Raw genomic sequence first — 23,663 nt, 5'->3', positions numbered from 1 at the left:
AGTTAATTGGTTATATACAATCAAAAATGAATGTGATCTTCTGGAATCTTCCCTGCTTAGTTGTCCAGCCCAATCCTGAATCTCATTGCAACAGCAGGAGACTGCCATCAGAACTCAGCCATGGTAAATGTGTGGAAAACATTGTTCTAATCATAATGCATAGCCCAAAAGAAAATAATAATTTTAAGCTTTTTCCTTGATTACCTTTTCTGTCTTTTCTTTTGAAATCACAGACTTGCAGTTGTCATGTGTGAGGTTTTTCTGGAGAATCATCTTTAATTGTGTGGCTTGAATGAATGTTTTCCTCGGACTTTCATGCCTTCAAATTGAATATTATGTACTAATGGTTGGTTGGTTTTAACAAACTAATTCTTTTCTTCTTAACATAAATAAACTGATTGTGTGCAGCATTGCTGCTGAGTAACCAGGGCAATAGAGAATAACATTGCTCCTTAGCTGGCACACAACTGCCCATATATTTCTCGCACTAGTTAATATTTTATTTAACTTAATTGCAATGTGTATTCTAACACATATGTCTCGTATCTGCTCAGCCTTATTGTGCTTGCTGTTTCTAGCTGGTAGCATTTGTTTGTTTATGTGCATTGATTGTTGTTCCCTTTTACTAATACTCACAACTGCATGTTATATCTTTTGGTCTAGAACAGAAGTTAGTACAGTATAAAGTAATTTTCTGGTTAATAGTAAGGAAGTAGTTCTTATTGCCTTCTTTGTAGGGTTTTTTTTCCTGGTATCTTCTTCCAAATATTAATCAGGTCTGACCTTACTTAGCTTTAAGTACATCGGTCATAATCAGGCAGGTACTGTCTTCTAGTTACAGTACATTGTCACAAATTTATTAAAGCTAACTTTTGTTAAACTAGTTTCACATGTTCTAAGAACAGACAGTTTTCTTTTAAATATAACCTGAAAGTTTAATGAATCTGTTTATTTGATTATCAGGAAGAAACATTACATTTTAATAAATTTAAGGGAACTGTGTATATATATATATACAGAGAGATATAATCACTGTAATAATACTACACTTGAAACATAAAGCAAGAAGATTCATGAGTGAGGATCAGAGCCTAAGAGGAAAGCAGTTTATTTCCTCATAAAGCCAGTATAAAATAAATGGATAAATATAGCAAAATGTCCTATTTGGCACGGATCCTATTTTGGCTACAGATGAGAAATTGAATGGTTTATTAGTTCTGAAGCATTGGATTACATACTCTCTGAGTTACTCAAAAGAAGCATTTTATAAACAAATGTGGGCAAAAGTATAGAAAATTAGAATTATTAATTGGCATTGTGGTCACTAGTGAAAGGAATACAAGAGCATGGACGCAATTCTGTGGTGATGGTCGATGAGATTATTTGTTCCAGTCCTCCGAAATATCGTTTCCCTGAAGCTGGCTTGCGAATAATGATTACCAATAAATTTGGGCCAAGAACTAGACTACGGATGGCAAGCAGGTTAATTATTAATGAGGTGAGTCCACAGTGGAGAAAATAATTAAAATGTTGTCTAGCTTACTCAATTATTTTTTATGAGCCCTATACATAGTAATTCTTACTATGTTCTGTTCTTAAAGTAATTACTTTATAGTGTAAGACATTCGGAGCTCTCAAAAATTAATATGTATTTATATTTCAATTTACAAATTGAAATATTTTATGAATTATTCATAGAAAATATTTATAATTGAATTATATTACAATTGAAATTAAAATTAAATTCAAGTAAATAAAATTGACATGTGCATTTCAATAAAATTTATTGAAAATTTCAGTTTATAAATTGAAGCCATTAGTAAATTGAAACTATTAAAAAAAAGAAAAAAATCCTTATGCTGGTTGATGGGAAAATATTTTTCAAAGATGACTTACTAAAAGGACATACTACTGAAATATATAGGAGTTCAGTTAGTTGTGATTTACAAGCCTAGTTAATTTCAGGAAGTTTCTCTTTTTTCACACAATGCACATTTATTATATGAATGTCTCTGCCTGAGAATATGGTGACGGCTATCAATTTAAAATGCTTTAAAATAAAAATATGCAACTTTTCTTGAGTAAAGGAACCTATTTGGTCCCAGAATGGCAGCCTTACTTTAAAAAATAATAGGAGATGTGGGATAAAAATAGTATTTAGCTTTCATTTAATTAATGTAAGTATACCAAGCATAGTTAATAAGGATAATTTCATATCTGTTGGTATTTCAGAAGATGGTCAAGATTTGACTCTTCTGTAGGACTTTTAGGAACAGATGAAGAATATGATTTAACTGTTCCTTAACTGTTCCTCTGATTGGTTAAAGGGCACCAAGCAGACTGTTTCTATTACTCTGACTTGTTTAAACTTTTAAGTATTTTAGTTGAGAACATAGTGGCTTAATGGTGCTGGAGATGGTTTCTGCTCTAGTGGTTCGAGTCCTAACACTGCATGTCAGGGTGAGCTCCCGTCGCTCACCTCAGCTTCTGCCTACCCAACAGTTTGAAAGCATGTTCTATGCAAGTAGATAAAATAGGTACCATTTCGGGGGGAGGGGCAAGTTGGTGCTCTATGCAGGCAGTCAGATGCATGCACTCTGAACCTTCCTAGGTGCAGTGCTCATTTTCAGGGCAGTTCAGGTAGAGGGAGGAAGCCTTGGATGACCCTGCCGGAACAGCTGCTTGTCTTTTTTTTTGGTGCGAAGACAACTCGCCCTCTTGTGATGCACCATGGGAAGCGCATGAGCATTTTCTACAACAGAGCTAGTACCTTGGCAGCCAAACTATTACTATGCAACTTCATTCTAGTCTCCTGGTTAATGTAACAACAAATAATAATTGAGAATATTAGCTTCTTAGAATTTAAAAGCCCAAGTAAATAAATAAATAAATCAACCACATCCAGGTGTCTAAGGAGCAGTATGCTCTTGCAGTCATTGGGCTTTTTTCTGTACATTTTAGCGTCAGCGTCTGATTCATTCTTCCAATGGCCAGTTGATTCAGAATGGAAGACATGAGAATATTGAAAATGGGGCCATCCATGCTGACAACCAAGAAGAAGCAATACACATTGCCCTGTCTCCATTTTCACCACCAGGTAAAATATTCAAGGCACACTCTGGAATAAACAAGAAAATTTCTCTAGGAAAAATCTGCCAAAGGATAAGGGCTTTGAAGAAACCCATTTTTTTTTTCTGTAAGGGCTTGGGAATTCTGAAGTCTACAAACCTGAAAGCTGACAAGTTGAAGAAACACTGTTTTAGAAGAAATCTGACCTGTGGAATAATTTCTTGAGTCTTCTAGAACAGTGTTTCCAAACCCTCAGCAACATTAAGATATATGGTCTTCAACTCTTCAGCTTGCTGTGAGCTAGTGCAGGGGTAGGCAACCTTGGCTCTTTTATGACTTGTGGACTTCAGCTGGCTCAGGAATTCTGGGAGTTGAAGTCCACAAGTCATAAAAGAGCCAAGGTTGCCTACCCCTGAGTTAGTGTAACCTCCCGCTATAAAATGTTATGTAGACCCAAAAAGTAAATCACTGCAGTATAGTGGCAGGGGGGAAAAAATCAAACATTCTGCAGCACTTTAAGATTGAAAGTAATTGCTTGCAACATTCAAAATCCCACTGTAGTTTTGGCAGATGTTTAGTCCTTGATTGATACATAGCTTTGGCAACTTGCTCTGTTCATATCTGACTCTTTATTTCATTGCATTTTTCCCAATTTCCCAACCTAAAAGCAGGCAAAATTTTGATTTTTTTTCTGTCTTGCTCTTTTCAGAAAGTGTAGTAGACTAAAATATGAATATAGTTGCTGGTTTATACTGCTAGCCTATTTTTATTAGATTTTCAGCGTGTTTTTTTAAATGTTGTTTTTTATCTTCATTTTGATAATTTTTGTATCACTGACCACATTCAAGAGCAGCCGTTAAACTTTAGGCTATAATAGAATATAGGTCTGGGAAAGAGGCTAGATAAGTGGCTGTTTTGATTTAATGGAATTCAGAGAGCTATTTCCCATATATTCAACAATTTTCCTCTGCCAGAATAGACATTTTAATTTGGTGGGAACATAAAGAATGGCAAAATTATCTGGAGGCTGCAGTCCAGATTTTGAGAGGCTGCTTGTGGCAAACGTCCCTCAATTCATGACAGCAATTGGAAATGATTAGGAAAGCTTGAGAAACAAAGCTGTTTTTGGGATTGTGCATTTCTCAAAGTTTGCAAGACAATTATTGAAAAGCATATAGACTGCTTATAAAAATCCATACAATTCTAACATAATGTAACTGATCTGATGATCTGATATTATATCATATACTAAATACTGACTATTATACATATATACATATACACACACAGTGCTTTTTTTGTAAAAGAAAAAGGTGCCAGAACTCACACATGTCATACAACCCACCTTGCCTACCCTACAAGGTTCCATCCAAAAAAGGTGCCGGAACTCCGTTCTGAGTGTTCTGTGAGAAAAAAAGCCCTGTACACACATACACATATACATACGCTTCTGAAAACTTTTCACTAGTGCAGTACTGTGGCTATGGATTAAGATTTACATTATTTCCTGATCAGACCATGATTGGAAAAGAGAAAAGGTGGGTTTGTGCTTTAGTTCTTCCTCTAATAAAGGGACTTTGTTTCAAGGTTTGTATGTAATTGCTCCATGTCTGTGAAAAGTAGAATTGAATCATCTGGATGGTACTGACTTTTATAAAATAATCATCCCCATCCTTAAATTGGACATTGAAGAATCCGAGGACTAACAAGTACAAGTTAATATGAAGAAAACATTTATATGGCATCTTTGTAAATGCTATTTATTCTTCAGTGCTTGATTTGAACAATTTAGAAAGTGCTAGGAATTTGAAGAGAATATGAGGACATTTCTTAGGACATTTCTGTTGCTTATAAAGTGACTCCAATCTGCTTTCTGGATAATTTTGGTCTATCTATTGATTTATAAAATGCTGCAGTCTCAAGTTAGAAATGACAGCTTGAAATATTGATCATAGCTTGGTACTAAAGTTTCAGAGTATACCTAGGAATCTGTCTAGGAAAAGATATAGTGGGTAACCCAGCTATATTTCTTATTCCTTAGCAGAAGCACATTGATGTTAGGAAAGATCTAAAAAGAACCAGCAGCTTTTCTTTTACCAAAGCTATTGTGATCTTATATTTTCTGTATTTCCTTTTAGATCCAATTTATGTCAATTTAGACAAATCCAAGTAAGGCAATGGCTATCTAGCCTGGAAACAGCGCTCTGTTCATTTTATGGTCTCTTGTTGATCATTGCTGGGAGTGCAGTGGTAAATTAGAATTAATACACTCTTAGTTGTATACTGAAGATTGCCCCAGTGTTTCTTTCCTGAAATGAGAACCATTTATTATTCATTTTCTCTTATTTTAACTTTGTTGTTATGGGTTGTTTTTAGTGATGGAAAACATTCTGCTTCATGCTTCAATAAATAAATAAATTTTTAAAAAAATAAAATAAAATAAAATCTGGTTAACATAAATGCACAAGCTGGGGAAGAACTGAACAGCAGACTATACTGTAGAAAGTAGTGGCCACAATTTATCTTGAAGAGGTATTTTCTGTAATGGGGTGGGGGGAGGTCAATCTTATCTTTCTTATCCTGTTTGCCTTGTTGAAATGTTTCATGCCAATGCTATGGGACTCTTCCATTACTTGGAAAAGAACCAAAAATGCTTCTTTAGCTCCAGAAATCATAAAGTTTTTCTCAACAAAAATTGATTGCATAACAGACACCTTTATTGTCCAGAAGCTTTAAGCAAAGACTCACATTTTGCAGGAAACATCTGGTCATCACAACATATGAAATGCTGGCATCTGTTCATTTCCGTAGGTAAAAAAGAGAGTGATTCCCCATTCCAGCTAAACTGGAGGTTACAGCTGTAGTCACGGGTGTTGGTTAGACAAAGAAGTAGTTACCCACCTGGCAAACAGCCCTGAAGTCCTGCCATAAAACTTTAACCTCCACCCACTTAACTAGAAAGCATGGTATTCACTATACAGCTAGACTACAATTCCCATAAGGCAACTCTTGAGGAAATAACGTTTAACTCTGTAAATGCTGAATACACTAACACAGTTCTTAATTCCTAAACTAGATATAAAATGGAGCAGCTGAATATATACTGGTCCAGCACAGATACAATGTGTACATGTAGCAACCTCTGTTGGCAACTGACTGTGCATTGTAATGAATGCAACAACTTTGCTTCATGGAGCAATCTCAGAGCAATGCTACTTCCCGAGCAATGGCAAACTGAGGCATTTCTTGAAAAAAAGGACCTCAGTCTATGCATGAAGTTAATCAGTAAAAGATATATTTGTTCATTAATTAGATGGTTTTACTTTGCCTTGAAGAGCCTGCAAATTATAGCAAAATCCTACCAATCCTACAATGAAAGTTTTTCCTTCGTTGCTTATAACAGTTCATTAAGTGACTGTTCGAAGTTACACAGGTGACTTATGACTGTTTTTCACACTTACAACCTTTGCAGCATCCCCATAGCCATGTGATCAAAATTTAGTCGCTTGGCAACTGACTCATATTTATGACGTTATGGGGTTATGAGATCACTGTCAAGGTTCCGACTAATGAACCTTCACTGTCAAGGTTCTGACTAATGAGCCAAATCAGAACTCCAAGGCTTGAAGGTTCCTCAAAGAACATGTTTATTGGATACACAATATCGGCACAATCATAAGTGAAGCCAACTCTAAAATTCTCACACGGATTTAATGTAACTAAATGTAACACTTCCCATCCCCCCACTAGGCCATTAAAATCACCGCTACTCAATGAGGGCAATTGGTGGGCTCTGTGACACTCCTTCTCTCCGACTTTCAGCACCTGTGGGAATGATCTTGGTTCTCACAGGACCGCTCCGTGTTTAGTCTAGCTATAGTTTTGCTTTCCTTCCCCCCTCCTCCCAACCTGTGTGGCAACTAAGAATGACAAAGGTGGCTTCAGCCAGGTTCATTTCAGAAGTTGACAATCATCTTTTATGGTCTTCTGACAAGCAAAGTCAATGGGGAAGCCAAATTCACTTAACAACTGTATTACTAATTTAACAGCTGCAGTGATTCACTTGACAATGGTTTCAACAAAAGTCATAAAATGGGATAAAACTCACTTAACAAATGTCTCACTTAGCAAGAGAAATTTTGGGCTCAATTGTGGTCATAAATCGAGGACTACCTGTAATCCCAACCATCTTGGGAATGCTTTTCAAGATGTCCTTGCTTCAAGTACTGCTGTTCTTCTGAGAAACAAGAGCAATGAATGTAGCACAATTCAGACGTGCTGTTCCTCTCCACTAAATTGGGAATAGAATTTGGGTTCCCTTTCTTCCTCTACCTTCCTCTCTACTAAAATGTGCAACTATAATATTGGCTTTATTTCCTTCTAATGTGCTCTAGTACATAACAGTACAGCAATGTACATCAATAAACTTGTTCCCTTTTCTTTTCTTTTGCTCTCCAGAAGGAAAAATGGAAAAAATCAAATGGATCCTATCCTGGCCACTGATATTTCTCCTCTTTTTCACCATCCCAAACTGCAGCAAGCCACGCTGGGAAAAATTTTTCATGGTGACATTTTTCTTTTCCACATTATGGATTGCTATGTTTTCCTACTTTATGGTGTGGATGGTGAGTGATTGCAAAGATATGAGGGGGTGATTAAGATTACATTTTTTTATGAAGTTAGGGAGAAAAAAAGGCAATAGTAATGAACATTACTATTTAAATCTAATTGAAAGACAGCAAAGGAAATGTTTGATGTGTGCAATATCAGTATTCAAATAATTATTTTATTTTAAAGGAATAATTGTGATACTTAAAATGTAACCTCCTCTTTTTTTACTTTTTTTTCATCCTTTGTTCCTTCATTTTTCTAACACACCTAGCAAATATTTATGTTACTGGAAAATGTCATATCTTGCCTTCCAATTCAACTAGCCTTCTGGAGCCTGTTAAGACAATGTGTTAATCAACTCGCAGCATTGTCCCGATTAGCTTCTTTTTCAATAACTAGGAAAAATAAATCTTGTGTCACAGTGCCACATTTTGGTTTCAGCCAAGGACAAGTGGAGATTCTTCTTTTCTCAGAGTTGGTGGTGTGATTATTCATTGGATTACTATTTGACATTTCATCCAGTCCTAATCTCAATTTGGTGTCCTATAGGTATGCTAGATTTACAAATTCTAGAAAAGCCCAGTTATTGCGGTGCAGAGAGTGGTGAGGAGGGCAGAAAAGATTATGACAGTTCCTTCCCTTCCATCCAGGACATAGCATATAAGCATTGTTTGAGCAGGATCTGCAAGATTGTCTGGGACACTACACATCCTGTTTTCCTTGTTACCTTCTGGGAGGAGGCTCCGTGGTATCCGAAGCAGAACATCCAGATTCAGTCACAGTTTTGTTCCATACAGTATTAACCTTGTGAACTCTAAAGCTTCCCCCTTCCGCTATATATTCAAGATGAATAGTGATTAATATTTATATGTTATTTATATGTAGGGGTGTAGGTTTATATATATGTTGTATATAGCATGTTTAAATGTGTATTATCTATGTGCACACTTTTGAGAGCAAGCAGCAAAATTTTATTTTTAATGTGTACCAGTCTGCCCACAGTAAAAAATGACAATAAAGGTTATCTATCTATCATGCTGTTAGGAATTCTTAGAATTAGAGTCCAAACATGGTCCCATGGAGCACCCAATCAGAAAAGTTGTGTCATATTACTCACAATTAGCACCAATTCATGGATCCTGTTTTAATCCAAGAAACACAGGACAGCATACACGAGCATCTCTTGCTAATTTAATTCTCAAAGCAGTAAATCCCATGAGGTAAATTTGGACGTAATATTGGGATTAATCTGATTAAGTCAACCCTGTGAACTTCATGACAAAGTGTGGACTTGAACTCAAATTTTACTAGTCTTGTACATTAAGTATGCTTTCTTTAGGTTTCTGCTGCGTGCAGGAGAAAAAAAAATTACTTGAAGATAAATAGTTTGAAATTTTGAAATTCCAGTGGAACCAGTTTAGATATAACTAACATTACTTGAAAATAAATAGTTTGAAATTTTGAACTTCCAGGGGAACCAGTTTGGACATAACTAGGTAAAGATTGTGATCATGCAGAGTTTATGCATTCCAAATATGAATAGTCACTGGACAATGAAAAGGAAAAGTGAAACAGGAAAGAAAAGAAAACCTCAGTTTTTTTTCTCCTTATTTTTTATTGATTTGATTTTTTTTAATCCCATTTATATCCCGCCCTTCTCCGAAGACTCAGGGCGGCTTACAATTTTAAGCACAAACCAATGTGCTTAGCAATATTTTGATTTTGATGTTGCTTGATTCCAAACGACTCTGGGCAGCTCCCGAAATAAAGAACATAAAAACACCCTGTAAATATAAACATAATAAAAATTAATGTAAAAAAAAGAGAATTACATGACAATTCCAAGATGGCAGTCTGGACAACACATCAATACATACACAAAACAGATTATCCCTAGAAGCTGCAAAGCATTTTTATTGTGTCCTAGGATTGGCCTTCTGTAGTGTGGCATCTTCAAGATATTGGTCTAGAGCTGCTGTCACAGCTAGCAGGCATGACCTTTGTGAGTATGAGTTGAAATCCAACATGTATAAAAGATGTTAGATTTAAGAATCTGTTCTACATAGTTTATGGCTGCTAATTTGTTGTAGCTTAGAAATTCTTGTGTTTATTAGCTTGGTTCATTTAACACCCACTTGCTCAAGCAGTTAAAAGAAGGTCTAAGAGTCAGGATGTTCTATTGTTTTGAATAACCTGTTTTCCTTTGTTGCACAGGTAACAGTGATTGGTTACACTCTAGGGATTCCTGATGTTATCATGGGCATTACTTTCCTAGCTGCAGGGACTAGTGTACCAGACTGCATGGCCAGTTTAATAGTAGCAAGACAAGGTAAGGCCTGCACTCATTTCAGATAAATGCTGTGCTTGTTTTGTCTATGAAGATTCTCAGTCATCCAGGTCATGGTTGTCCCAAAGGTGCTTTTTCAGGAGGCAACTGGACTTTCTTGTTTTTCTTTGAAGACATTTAGCTTTTTAAAAAATATTACTTTAAACATACACATATGTAATATATAAACAAAGGGTGTTTTATTTCAATTTAATTAATCTTGTCTTGATTCAATTGATTAAATCTCAGATATTTAAAAATATTTCAGTAAAAATAAACTGTGGAGCTGTCCTTCAATAATCAGGAATCTCTGTTTTATGCTTTCATGAAAATTTAATCCATTTATGGGTTTGATTAATTTATCAATGCTGCAATCTCCAACTCACCATCAACTTGTTATTCCAGTCTCAAGAGTTAAAATAGACTAGATTTTATCCATTTTTTTTCTTTAAATGCATCTGTATTGGGGCTTTACCAATAAACAGTCAAATTTGAGATTTGTAAAAAAAAAAAATTCCCCACAGAAATTATTAGAATTCATTGAATCATTACATTGGAAGGGGTGTGTCGTTCTATGTAGGAATCCACACAGAATTTCATAATGTTGGAAGAGCCCCCTTGTTCTCTGTGGGAATCTAAGCCTCAGCATGCTGAATAGAACTAATTTTATCAAGCTACATTATGAGATTTCTTTGAATGTCTCAGGATTATAACATACCGGTACTTTTAAACCCATTTATACCTAAACTTGCTTTTTCTCTCCCTCAATCAAAATAATTTGTTCTGTGAAGAATTATTGTAGGGATTCCTGGCCAATTTATTGTCTACACCCATTACCTCTAGATGAAGCCTCTTGGTAGAGGAAGAAAGCTTACGTATTCTCTCTGCTTCTTGCTTGCTGTAAAATAAATCATTCTATGAATCAAAATGGTTTGAATTGTGACATGTTTATTTTTCAGGATTAGGTGACATGGCAGTGTCCAATACAATTGGAAGCAATGTGTTTGACATTCTTGTGGGTCTTGGAATACCATGGGGCTTACAGACTATGGTGGTTCATTATGGCTCATACGTATGTATCCAGATGTAAATAAATCTTTTCAAAGTTTTTGTCACAGAAAATATGATTGAAGAAAACAATTGTTTTCGTATGGTTCAGTTGAAATCAGCTTTCCCCAGCTTTATTAGTTGTGGATGCATTGTGAGTTAGGACAAGAGGTCCCAGACATCTGAACTAGACTTTGGCCAGGATGGTCAATTATGCTGTAAATTGAAATAAGACCATATTGGAATTGTGCCAATTGTATCATGGCCTTATTCAGAAAAAGTACCCTAAATATTGAGATTTTCAGGCAAATCTATAAGCAAAAATTTCATAAAACTGTTTCTCCAGCATACATACCTCTTTCTCCACCAAGCTTACAGCTGACCCTGAAATAAGATGGCAGAACACCTCAGAAGCATGTATAGTACACATATATTTCTGCAGTGTGTTTTAGATTTCTCAGGGGCCTCCAGAAGGAACCAATACTATCTCACGAAATCTCTTAATTGTTTCTTGTTCTTTTGTTACTATGTCTCTTAAGGCCTCCTCAACTGCCAGTAGGTATAGTTATAGTTATGTTGTTGTTGTTAGTTGCGAAGTCATGTTTGACCCATCGCGACACCATGGAGAATGTTCCTCCAGGTCTTCCTGTCCTCTACCATCTTCTGGAGTGCATTTAGGCTCACGCCTACTGCTTCAGTGACTCCATCCAGTCACCTCATTCTCTGTCGTCCCCTTTTTCTCTTGCCCTCAACCTTTCCCAGCATTAGGCTCTTCTCCAGTGAGTCCTTCCTTCTCATTAGGTGGCCAAAGTATTTGAATTTCAACTTCAGGATCTGGCCTTCTAAAGAGCAGTCAGGGTTGATCTCCTCTAGGACTGACCAGTTTCATTACCTTGCAGTCCAAGGGACTAGCAGGAGACTTCTCCAGCACCATAGTTCAAAGGCCTCAATTCTTTGGCGCTCAGCCTTTCTTATGGTCCAACTTTCACAGCCATACATTGCAACTGGGAAGACCATAGCCTTGACTATACGCACTTTTGTTGGCAGGGTGATGTCTCTGCTTTTTAGTGTGCTGTCTAGATTTGCATGGCTTTCCTCCCCAGGAGCAAGCGTCTTTTAATTTCGTGGCTGCAGTCCCTGTCTGCGGTGATCTTGGAGCCCAGGAAAATAAAATCTGTCACTACCTCCATTTCTTCCTCATCTATTTGCCTGGAATTAAGAGGGCCAGATGCGATGATCTTGGTTTTCTTAATGTACTTTTGCACTCTCCTTCTTCACCCGCAACAAGAGGCTCTTTAGTTCCTCTTCACTTCTGCCATTAGAGTGGTATCATCTGCATATCTTAGGTTGTTGATATTTCTCCCGGCAATCTTAATTCCAACTTTTGATTCATATAGCCCTGCCTTTCTTATGATGTGCTCTGCATATAAGTTAAACAGGCAGGGTGACAGTACACAGTCTTGCCAGACTCCTTTCCCAATTTTGAACCAATCAGTGGTACCGTGTCCAGTTCTCACTGTTGCTTCTTGACCCACATATAGGTTTCTCAAGAGACAAATAAGATGGTCTGGTACTCCCATCTCTTTAAGAACTTGCCACAGTTTGTTGTGATCCACACAATCAAATGCTTTAGCATAGTCAATGAAGCAGAAATAGATGTTTTTCTGGAACTCCCTAGCTTTCTCCATGATCCAGCGTATGTTGGCAATTTGATCTCTAGTTCCTCTGCCTCTTCGAAATCCTGCCTGTACTTCTGGTAGTTCTCAATCCACATACTGCTGGAGTCTAGCTTGTAGGATTTTAAGTATAACTTTAGTAGTATGTGAAATGAGTGCAATGGTGCGATAGTTTGAACTTTCTTTGGCACTGCCTTTGTTTGGAATTGGAATGTAAACTGATCTTTTCCAATCCTGTGGCCACTGTTGAGTTTTCCAAATTTGCTGGCAAATTGAGCGTAGCACTTTAACTGCATCGTCTTTTAAGATTTTGAATAGCTCATCTGGAATACTGTCACCTCCACTAGCTTTGTTTTGCTCAGCTTTCCTAAGGCCTACTTCACTTCACATTCTAGGATGTCTGGCTCAAGGTCAGTGACCACCTCATCATGGTTATCTGGGATGCTAAGATCATTCTTGTACAGTTCTTCTGTGTAAGTTTTCTACCTCTTCTTAACCTCTTCTGCCTTTGTTAGGTCCCTGCCATTTTGGTCCTTTATCATGCCCATTTTTGCATGAAACGTTCCCTTCATCTCTCCAATTTTCTTGAAGAGATCTCTGGTCCTCCCTATTCTATTGTTTTCTTCTATTTCTTTGCACTGTTATAGTTATACAGTTATACTAATTCTTTACCTTTGACTATCATTGTTCTCTCTAATGTTATTAATGTATTATAACCAATGTGCTCCCTTCAAAAATATTCAATTGTTTTCTTTGCATTTTGGATTTCTGAATGAATCTTCCCTCTGAAGTAAACCTATTGGAAGCTAGTATTTTGCAAAATTAAACCTCTGTTTCCTTCTGTAAGGAAAGGCAAAGGTCCTTTGTAAGACATTGCCTGTTGACTTAATTGGAGATGAAATCATGAGTATTGTTTTTACAATCCCCCTTTATATAGAAACAGCAGTTTTCTAATAATTATATTCTTAAAATGTGACAAGTATTTTAAATCTATCTTTTCTGACTTTCATAGGTTAAGATAAACAGCAAAGGACTACTTTATTCTGTTGTGCTTCTCCTGGGGTCTGTAGCTCTTACCGTAAGTGAACTGATGAATTAATTTATTTCTGCATCCAGTCATATTAATACAACATATCTAGAGATGGGATATTTATTTAATAGTTAACTTATGTTTGCCATGCAAAATGTACTACTATTATTTAGTCAACGTATCTATTTAATAGACTTTACAAATGAGTTGTACTATTTAAAACGGTCTATGGAGATTCTCAGTCATCCTGGTCTGACTGAAGAGCTGAAGAAGCTTCTTGGATGACAAGCAAAACGTCTTCAAAGAAAAACAAGAAAGTCCTGTTGCCTCTTGAAAAAGCATCTCTGGGAATACTATTTAAAAACTTACATTTGTAACAATAATTTACAAAAATAGCTTTGATTGGAAAAATGAATTACTTTAACACTTGCAAAAATATGTGCATTAAAAACCATGTGCATTAAAAAGCATGTATTAAATAAAACCTTGGTTTAACAGTACATTCAGATGATATGCTGTCTGTTGAACCTGAATTTATGTCATCCTATCAATGTATGTCATTTGAGAAATTACTTAAGTGACATAAATGGGGCCAGAATTTCTGGAATTCCTGGATTTACCAGACAACATTTAGCAATCACATCCTCAGGATCCAATCTGGGTCGGTCACCAGGACCAAAGATTTAGTCCTCCAAGCTTTCAGACTCATTCTGGAGCCCATCCACAGGAAACTTCTCTCTCACCAGAACATAGAAAAATTGGAAGGGACCTTGGAGGTCTTGTAGTCCCAACCCCCGGCTTGAGCAGGAAATCTCATACGATCCCAGACTGGTTGTCCAATCTCTTTTTCATAAGCTGGCAATAAAAATTATTCATATTTAGAAGAATATTTAAGAGAATAATAATTTTTAATTCTATACAGTTCATCTAAGATTGATCCTCAGTTTAACAGACAATAAATGAGGCTATTGTATCCTCTAAACTGAGGTCCAGTATGTATATTTAATTTTTAATTTTAATTTTATTAAATTTATATACCGCCCTTTCCCGAAGGACTCAGGGCGGTTTACAGGGTATTTAAAATCAAACAGTACAAAATACAAAAGTTAAAAAACAATTTAAAAAGATTAAATTATCCCTTAACTAAAAACCTCAGTTAAAAATTCTCAGCCTGAGCCGGAGAGCTCAAAGAGCCAGGTCTTCAGGTCCCGGCGGAATGAACGAAGGTCAGGGGCAGTCCTAAGCTCCACGGGCAGCTGGTTCCAGAGGGCAGGCGCGCCCACAGAGAAGGCCCTCCTCCTGGGTGTTATCCGCCGGCAATCTTTTACCGGCGGCACCCTGAGAAGACCCTCCCTGTGTGAGCGCACTGGACGAAGGGAGTTTGATGCTGGCAGGAGGTGTTCCCTCAAATATCCAGGACCCAAGCCATTTAGGGCTTTATAGGTCATCACCAGCACCTTGAATCTCACCCGAAGGGCAACCGGAAGCCAATGCAGCTCGCGGAGTAGAGGTGTTACATGGGAGTATCGGGAGGCCCCCATCACAACTCGCGCGGCCGCATTCTGCACCAGTTGAAGCCTCCGGGTGGTCCTCAAGGGTCCTCTGGGTGGTCCTCAAGAAGAACCTGCAGAAACAGATAAAGTGGGGAAAAGGATGGAATAAAATTAAAAGTTTGAGGAATTAAAAAAACAGAGATGATAGAATGAAGCTAGATACGGGTATAATACAACAGTTGGAACTCTTAGTTTGTTCAGGTAGCTTAGCAATTTTTTATACTAACTCTTAATTGAAATCCATGAAGCATCCCAGGAGGCTTATTTCTTGATATTTGTACAACACTTAAAGCAACATGCTGGATTGTCACCTAATTAAAAAAAATCCATTAAATATGTGAATCATAAAACACTCATTTCCTTCTATAGACTTTCTAGTAACTCCTCCACAGACATTTTGTATTATAGGATTTAGAGTTTCTCCAGTTGTAAAAGTCATGGAAATTAGTTTCCTTGTATGATTTTTGAAGTTCTCATTTAAAGTGCTTTTTTTAGCCTACAGCATATATATTGCCTTCAATATTAAATAATTCATTCCCCATGTTTTTACAGGTTGGCGGGATCCACTTAAATAAATGGAAACTTGATAAGAAATTGGGCATCTATGTGCTCACCCTCTATGCCATTTTCTTGTGTTTCTCAGTACTGATAGAGTTTAATGTCTTCACTTTTGTCAACTTCCCAATGTGCCGAGAAGATGACTGAGAAGTAAAGCCAATACATGCCATTTGGATCTATTTTGCTATAAATGTCAGGAGACATTTTTACATTTCAACTCCAAAACTCAATGTCTCCCCTGCTTCATTAATCTAGAAGCAATTTACCTGGGAGGAAAGAACATATTTCTTTGACAATACACAAGCTCAAGACTAGTAAAGCTTTGTCATCTGTTCCTCCTCCTCCTCTTTCTTCTTCAGGTACCCTCATTCAGCTGTACCTCATGCAGCTTTGTATGAGATTTTAAAGGATGGTGCCCCATTTCAGTTTCTGCTCTGGTTCAAGCACCATCAATATCAAACTGACATCAAGTCTGCCATGGAAACACATTTTCCATTTGATGGCAGATGGGTCTTCAAAGAAGAGGAAAAGAGACTAGATTCAAGATTCTACTTTGGCTCATTTCAAGGATCTCAGCTATGGGCTTGTCATGTGCTTACATGCTTATATGCATCAAGAACCATGGTTTTCCTTCTTTAAATGCTTTATTTATACAGACGTTTCAGCGATGCTGATGAGATCATCTTCAATAGAAACTTATCATCTTTTAAAAATGTTTTTGAAAGCTAGAACAATTTTACTAAGAAAAAGATGGAAAATGATAATACAGTACTATGATCATTTAATTCTAAAAATCATGGAACTTAAAGTATGGCAAACTGGATAAGTATCTGTGCTTGAAAAAGATCAAATTTTTCTACAGTCAGTGAAGAACAATGGATAATATCTAGAATACATATGGAATATTAAGTTGACAAGTTAGAAAATTGCACCAGCACCAGTAAGTGCATACTCTAATCTTAGAGGAAAATGGAAAACCTTGGGCACTTAATAACTGATTGTGATGGTAACGATCTAAGGAGAAAGTGTATAACTGAGATGCCTTCCGACTCTTCATAAATGAACTATGAATTTGGAGGTATCTATATCTATCTATCTATCTATCTATCTATCTATCTATCTATCTATCTATCTATCTATCTATCTATCTATCTGCTTGCGTGCACATGTGCACACACACCAAACAATAATTGTACAATCCCCAGTTTTATCTTTTTTTAAAATCAGAAAGGTGGATTGCATGAAAACTGGCTGGCGGAATATGGGAAAAAGTCTGCTAGCTTTTGGAAACCTAGTATCTGCATGTACATTGAGATAATTATAGAATGTGGTTCAATGTGCACAGATGTTCTACTGAGGTGTGTGAATGAGATCTGATTCAATGCAAATGCTTAAATTATTTCAGAAAATATATTTGATTCAGACACCTAAATCAATTCAAATAGAACCTCCAATTGGAATGGACTCTATTAGGACCAATTCAGGCCTTAAAATGCATCTGCACATGTGAAGAAAATACCCAATTAATGTGAATTGATTTAGATGTATTTTATTTATGCTCCTTCGATTCACTTGAGTTAATCTGATGCTTTGAATCAGTGTGGGTTGATTCTCAAAGCACTGAGTATTTGCACAGGTCATTTCCCTCATAACTTACTTGAATCCCCTTTTGGTCAAAAGCTCAGTCTTTCATCAAGTCTTGACAATCTCAAGTCAGCTGATCCTGGGAACTCTTGTGTATTTCACTATTTGTCCAGTAAAATGTTTGAGACAAAACTAATCTGAAAATTTTCACTTTAAGCAATCTCCAACTGCATGGAAAGAAACAAAAAATCAGAATATCTACAAGAATGCAATAACAGTCATTGCCATTACATTGTCATTATCTCTGAGTTAACTTCTTAGTTTGCTAGAGCCATAATCTGTTTTTTGCCACATCACTAGTGAATATCACAAATAAAATATATTTGGGGATTTATGACTATAAAGGAAAGGAAAACAGTCTATAAAATATAAATTTCAGAAGATTTGGGATATTAACACAGCAGGGAAACAGGATAAATCCCATTTCTCTTTCTATACTCCTCTTGTAAAAACATGACACAAGGACATGAGCTTTCCCAAGATTTACCCACTGCCTCAATTTGAAAGCTTCATGAAAAAAATCAAAAGTTGAAATGGAAACCACAGACATGTCTTATTCTTAATTCTACGATTCCATTTCATTCATCGCAAACATTACCACTTTTCAAATGTTATTAAAATGCTGAAGAATGCAGAGATTTCTAGAAGCACAGGTTACCTTTGTACATAATTTATTTTTTTTAATCTTCTTTGCTACATAAAATATATTGAATGGCTGAAAAATATGAATTTAAACCATATTAAATATATTTTTGCATGCATAAGCATTAGGTAAAGTTCCAAAGAGCAGAGCATTGCACTTATGTTAGAACAGTTTTTCACAAGGAATTTAAAAATGTGTATAATCACTTACAATTTATTGAGTATGGAACATACTCCAGCAGATTAACAATATCTCTACTCACAAATCATGTTGTTCCCAGAATAAGAGTCCCTAAGCACTCAACTCAAGCTGCTACAGTTTAACATTTCTCCGAGAGGTCAAATTTTATTTTATCCCATGCTGCCTAATTCACACACTAAACAATATTTTATTATTTAAATCACAAAAAATGGATTCATACAACAAATTAGACAGTCATAAACAAAGGAATGCGGTGGCTCAGTGGGTTAGGACGCTGAGCTTGTCGATCAGAAGGTCGGCAGTTTGGCGGGTCGAATCCCCAGTGCCGCGTAACAGAGTGAGCGCCTGTTACTCGTCCCAGCTTCTGCCAACCTAGCAGTTCGAAAGCATGTAAAAATGCAAGTAGAAAAATAGGGACCACTATGGTGGGAAGGTAACAGCATTCCGTGCGCCTTTGGCATCTAGTCATGCTGGCCACATGACCACGGAGACGTCCTTGGCTTTGAAACGGAGATGAGCACCGGCCCCTAGAGTCAGAAACGACTAGCACGCATGTGCGGGGGAATCTTTACTTTTACCTTTTTAAACAAAGGAAATTCCCAGTGGTTGAATTTACTCTAAGCCCAAAACCATACAAATTCACATAAAAATATAAGGTAATGAAGCCAATCTCAAATGTGATCTCAATATCATGAGTTCACAGTAACTACAGGAATACTTCTTGAAAAAAAGGGAGAATGTGAAAGAGGGAAAAAAGCTTGCCCTTAAATGCCTTGCTCTCTGATAAAATGCAGATGAATATAGTAATAGGCATCAAAGAGGATGTTACAAGTAGATACAATCCTTAGTCTGTTGTCTGATGCATAAATGAGCCACGAGATTCAATTCATTTAATTACAAACAGAAGAATTCTCAAGGGAACCCAATCTCAGGGTTATTTCACATGAGATGTGTTTGCAGCAGTAGCCAAAAAAAGCCAGTCTTCCATAAGGTAGAATGTACGAAGAACACGTTTACATATGCATAGCTTCAGCCTATGATAATATTTCTATATATCTGGCTAACACAGTCACATGCTTAGGGGTATTCCTAACTATGTGTGAAATTGCTCAAAATTTAGTTGCAAAATGTAAGATGTTTTATAATCAAATTTGTGCATGTATATCTGAAGCAGATAAGGGACGCGGTGGCTCAGTGGGTTAGGACGCTGAGCTTGTCGATCAGAAGGTTGGCAGTTTGGCGGGTCGAATCCCAAGTGCCGCGTAGCAGAGTGAGCGCCTGTTACTCGTCCCAGCTTCTGCCAACCTAGCAGTTCGAAAGCACGTAAAAAAAATGCAAGTAGAAAAATAGGGACCACTACGGTGGGAAGGTAACAGCGTTCCGTGCGCCTCTGGCGTCTAGTCATGCCGGCCACATGACCACGGAGACGTCCTCGGACAAGCGCTGGCTCTTCGGCTTTGAAACGGAGATGAGCACCGGCCCCTAGAGTCGGAAACGACTAGCACGCATGTGCGGGGGAACCTTTACCTTTTTATCTGAAGCAGACCAGAGGCTGCATTATATATCTGTACAAGTATTGGGAGAGAGGTTCAAAGGCATTTTTTGTCATTCATACCTTTTGATTTATTTATTCCCATTCTTCTATAGATGTTATGCATTCAAATTGCCCAAAATCATAGTTCATTTACAAAATAAAATTGTTCACACAACATTTATGATATTAAAAATGTTGTGTAAATATGATTATTTTGCAAAACAAAATGCTGTGAATTGATATAAAACATTCACCACTCATTCCAAGCAGAATTTTATGCAAAGGGAGAAATTCTGATTCTTTTTTTACTCTCTTTAATTAATATCAGTATTGATGGGGATAGTAACTGAAACCCACAAATCAGATTTAGTATAGTAATAGGTGTCTGAAGAATTTTCTTCTTCCTAAGATTGGCACAAGCAAGGCAGAAATGAACATACTTTGCCCTTTATGCCTAGAAAAATAACAGGTAAGGATTTTTTACCCCTAGGAGCCAGTAAATGACCACTTACATCAGGTTTAAAAATGAATACAACCCTGTGTGATAAAAAAGTAAGCAACACTTTAAATATTATTCCTATAATTCCTAGGAAAAGCATTGTTGAGCATTTTTCATTGTCAGCATATCTTACACAAGGGGACAACAGTCTTCCTGAACAGAATGTATAAGCGTTTGAATACTTATACTGCACTATATCTGAAGTAATAGGTGAGACTACAATACCTCTGTCTTTTTCTTTGATTGGATAAATTATTATAAACACTGTATGCAATGCCCTAAATATTCCTTATTCGCAAAATTGAGGTTTTGCATACTAGCATTAGAGGAAACTTCTAAACAATATTTAACCTTGAGTAACTCACTTTCTGTCTCATATTTTTGTGAAAGCCATAACAAGACTGAATAGTGAAAACGTGTTATACAAAAAGATGTGTAATATTCTTGTGCAGTTCTCTCATCATATTAAAAAATGAAAGATATGGGTTTCTTTCCTTGGACTTATAAGCCTAATAATACCCTAGTAAGCTACAAATTCTAGGCATAAATCTATCTAGTGGGGGCAAAATGACACAGAAATCCTTGCACTTTAAGAAATCTTAGCTTACAGAGTTGGAAGGGATCTTGGAGGTTTTCTAGTCCAACCCACTGCTCAAGTAGGAGACATTATACCATTTCAGACAAATGTCTATCCAATCTCTCCTTAAAAGCCTCCAGTGATAAAGCACCCACAGCTTCTGCAAACAAGCCATTCCACTGGTTAATTGTTCTCACCGTTATAAAATTTTCCCTTAGTTCTAGTTTAGATTACAAAATTTTATTGCCCACAGATGTTGATTTGTACCTGGTCTGTTATATTGCTGATTCCTTTTAGACACATAGCAATATAGTTAGCTTGATCCTATATAATTATATTTGTCATGTCTTTAAACATAATATCATTGAGGTGAGCAATGTTCACCTGTCTGCTTGACACATATTATCTTGAACTAAGGTATATTCTGGAGACAACAATCCATATGATTAAGACCATTGTGAGCTTTTGGAAATACCAAGTATAGCCATATTTTTCAAATAGTTTGTCAAGAATTTCCAAGTCGGTCTCTAATTCTTGCTTTGCATTTTTTATGCAATTAGTGATCTAAAAATGAAATATAATACATATTGACTTTTTTCCTGTCAACACAATGTAATACCAAAACTTTTGCTGCACTTTCTCTCACAAACCATAAAGAACTTGTTTTACTTGCAATAAAGACAAACTTGTCAATGAATGAACTTATTACAGAAAGCTCACTGTTCAATGAAACCATATTCATTTCACCATATTGTTAATTAAATTATGGCCCTATTACTCTAAATATTCAATAGCACAGATTTCAGATATTTTCATTCCTCTCATCCTTGTGGACAGTTTTCTAAGAAAACAGAAATGCTTGTGCTTATGTATACCTTTTGTTATTGTCTCCAGTACATGGAAAGTTGTTTGGTTTTTTTCCTTTTTATAATTTTCTTTCAGAAATTTATATCCTTCCATATTAGTTTCAAGGCAGTTATCAGAATAGATACATTAAGAAGCAATTTCAACAGAATCAAATGGGACAAAATAAAAATCTGTGCATTAGGAAGGGAAATTGCCTCTCAAGCCACTTCAATTCTCTAAAAAAAAACACCCCTCACCTAACAGTATGTTTCCTCCCTCAGTTATCTTAAAATAATCAGCAAAACAGAATGCTTTGTGATGTTATTTTATGTTGAAAATTGCTGCTAGAGGCCTGACTCTAATCTTTCATTTGGAAATTGTCCTCAAATTCTAAGAACATCAAATTTAGACAAGTACTGCAAGACCAAGTTTTGCTTTTGTGGTTGTGTTGTGTCCTGACTTGTGTCCTGATCCTGGATTGCAAGTCAGCTTGGAAGAGAGTTGGTCCACTTATCATTTGATCATTTTCCACTTCTTTAAGATTTGCTCTCATACCAAGTTTCTTTTTATATTATTTCTAATATTCATCATAACATCCAAGCAATAACTTTCTCAATTTTATTTATGTTTTGAGTTCTGCTTTGCTTTGCTTCTTGAAGAAGAATTCATTCTGGCTAATAAAATGTAAACAGCAAAACAACTAAAAATAAAATTTAAAGCTTGTTCAGTGGATTTTAAAACACAAAATTGTGAAAAGATTTCCATTTATATATTTTTAAGAATCATTTTGATACTGGCTGTGCTTCAGAAAGCTGTATTTATTTTACCAAAATCCACCAATTGTGAATATTACAATTGGCACTTGTCTTTACTGCTTCTTTTTAATGTTCAGTTATTTGTTATTTTTGATCAAAATGAAGATATTAGATTTCTGTAGACCTTTGGATTAGTATTTAATTATAAATACTGTCTTAAGTGTTTATATTAATGCAAGAAATGCTTTTAAGCAGAAGATGAATGTTTGTACCCATGTGAACCAAAGATTTACCCTATTAAAATTACAGCACCTTAAAATTTAAATTGTACAGGGCTTGCTTTGCTCCTTCATTTCCAAACTATCTCAAACGGTGTGATTGCCATATTTAAAGATGTTAGAGTTTGTGCAGCCTGAATCTTAGTAAAATAGTGGATTGTATACAGACACACTGTAAATCAGATTAGGCTCTCATAATCCACAGAGTTAGCTATTCTGAATTCAATTGTTTTAGCTGGTTTAAATTTAAATCTAGATAATAACTCAACATATAAAACCTAAGTAGTTTCAGCTTTGATATTTGTGCCATTTAACTTCGACAGAGGAAAAAAAAGGGAAACAAGGTCTAAACTACTGATCTAGAAAAATCTAGCAAGAAAATAATATATGCAGCTCAGTTGTCCTAAAAATGCCATGCTTAAGTAGCTGCATGTGATCTCTATTACCACTTTCAGGACTTCTAAACAGCAGAGATTAATTTCATGCTATCAGCGAATCCTTAATATATTAACAAATCCAGCAATGAATCTCAACCCATTTTCAGATATTTGGAATTGGGAGGCAGAAGGATGGCTGATGGGAGAAGTGGGTTGCAGGGTGTGAGAAGGGCCCTAATATGCTGTGAACGAAGAGTGTTAAATAATAAAGTAATAAATCTTAAACTTAATTTGAAAAATCATGAGCTGACTTAGTAAACTTATTCTATACTGAGGAAAATATTATATTCTCTGCATTTTTAATAGCTGCCTGCCTGCCAAGCACAGGCACTAAGAAAAAACCCCTTTAAGTAAGTGAGACATTTTATGGATAAATAAA

At 36.2% G+C, this 23,663-nt stretch overlaps 1 protein-coding gene across 1 annotated transcript in view; it reads left to right on the top strand.

Annotated features, from left to right (window-relative positions):
• SLC24A4 (solute carrier family 24 member 4) overlaps nt 1-16,017 on the top strand; it is a gene marked incomplete at both ends in the record, with an annotated part of 118,048 nt that extends 102,031 nt beyond the window's left edge. The window contains 7 exons of the mRNA XM_083379491.1: nt 1,329-1,498; nt 2,962-3,097; nt 7,528-7,694; nt 9,895-10,009; nt 10,966-11,078; nt 13,742-13,807; nt 15,865-16,017. Of these exons, the coding sequence (XP_083235617.1) occupies nt 1,329-1,498; nt 2,962-3,097; nt 7,528-7,694; nt 9,895-10,009; nt 10,966-11,078; nt 13,742-13,807; nt 15,865-16,017 (920 nt within the window). The remainder of the gene's footprint in view (nt 1-1,328; nt 1,499-2,961; nt 3,098-7,527; nt 7,695-9,894; nt 10,010-10,965; nt 11,079-13,741; nt 13,808-15,864) is intronic.
• Between the last annotated feature and the right edge of the window lie 7,646 nt (nt 16,018-23,663).

Source organism: Vipera ursinii (genome assembly GCF_947247035.1).
Source record: "Vipera ursinii genome assembly, chromosome: 1".
Classification (NCBI taxonomy): Eukaryota; Metazoa; Chordata; class Lepidosauria; order Squamata; family Viperidae; genus Vipera; species Vipera ursinii.
Note: the sequence above shows the minus strand (reverse complement) of the source record. Positions and strands in the feature narration are given on the sequence as shown.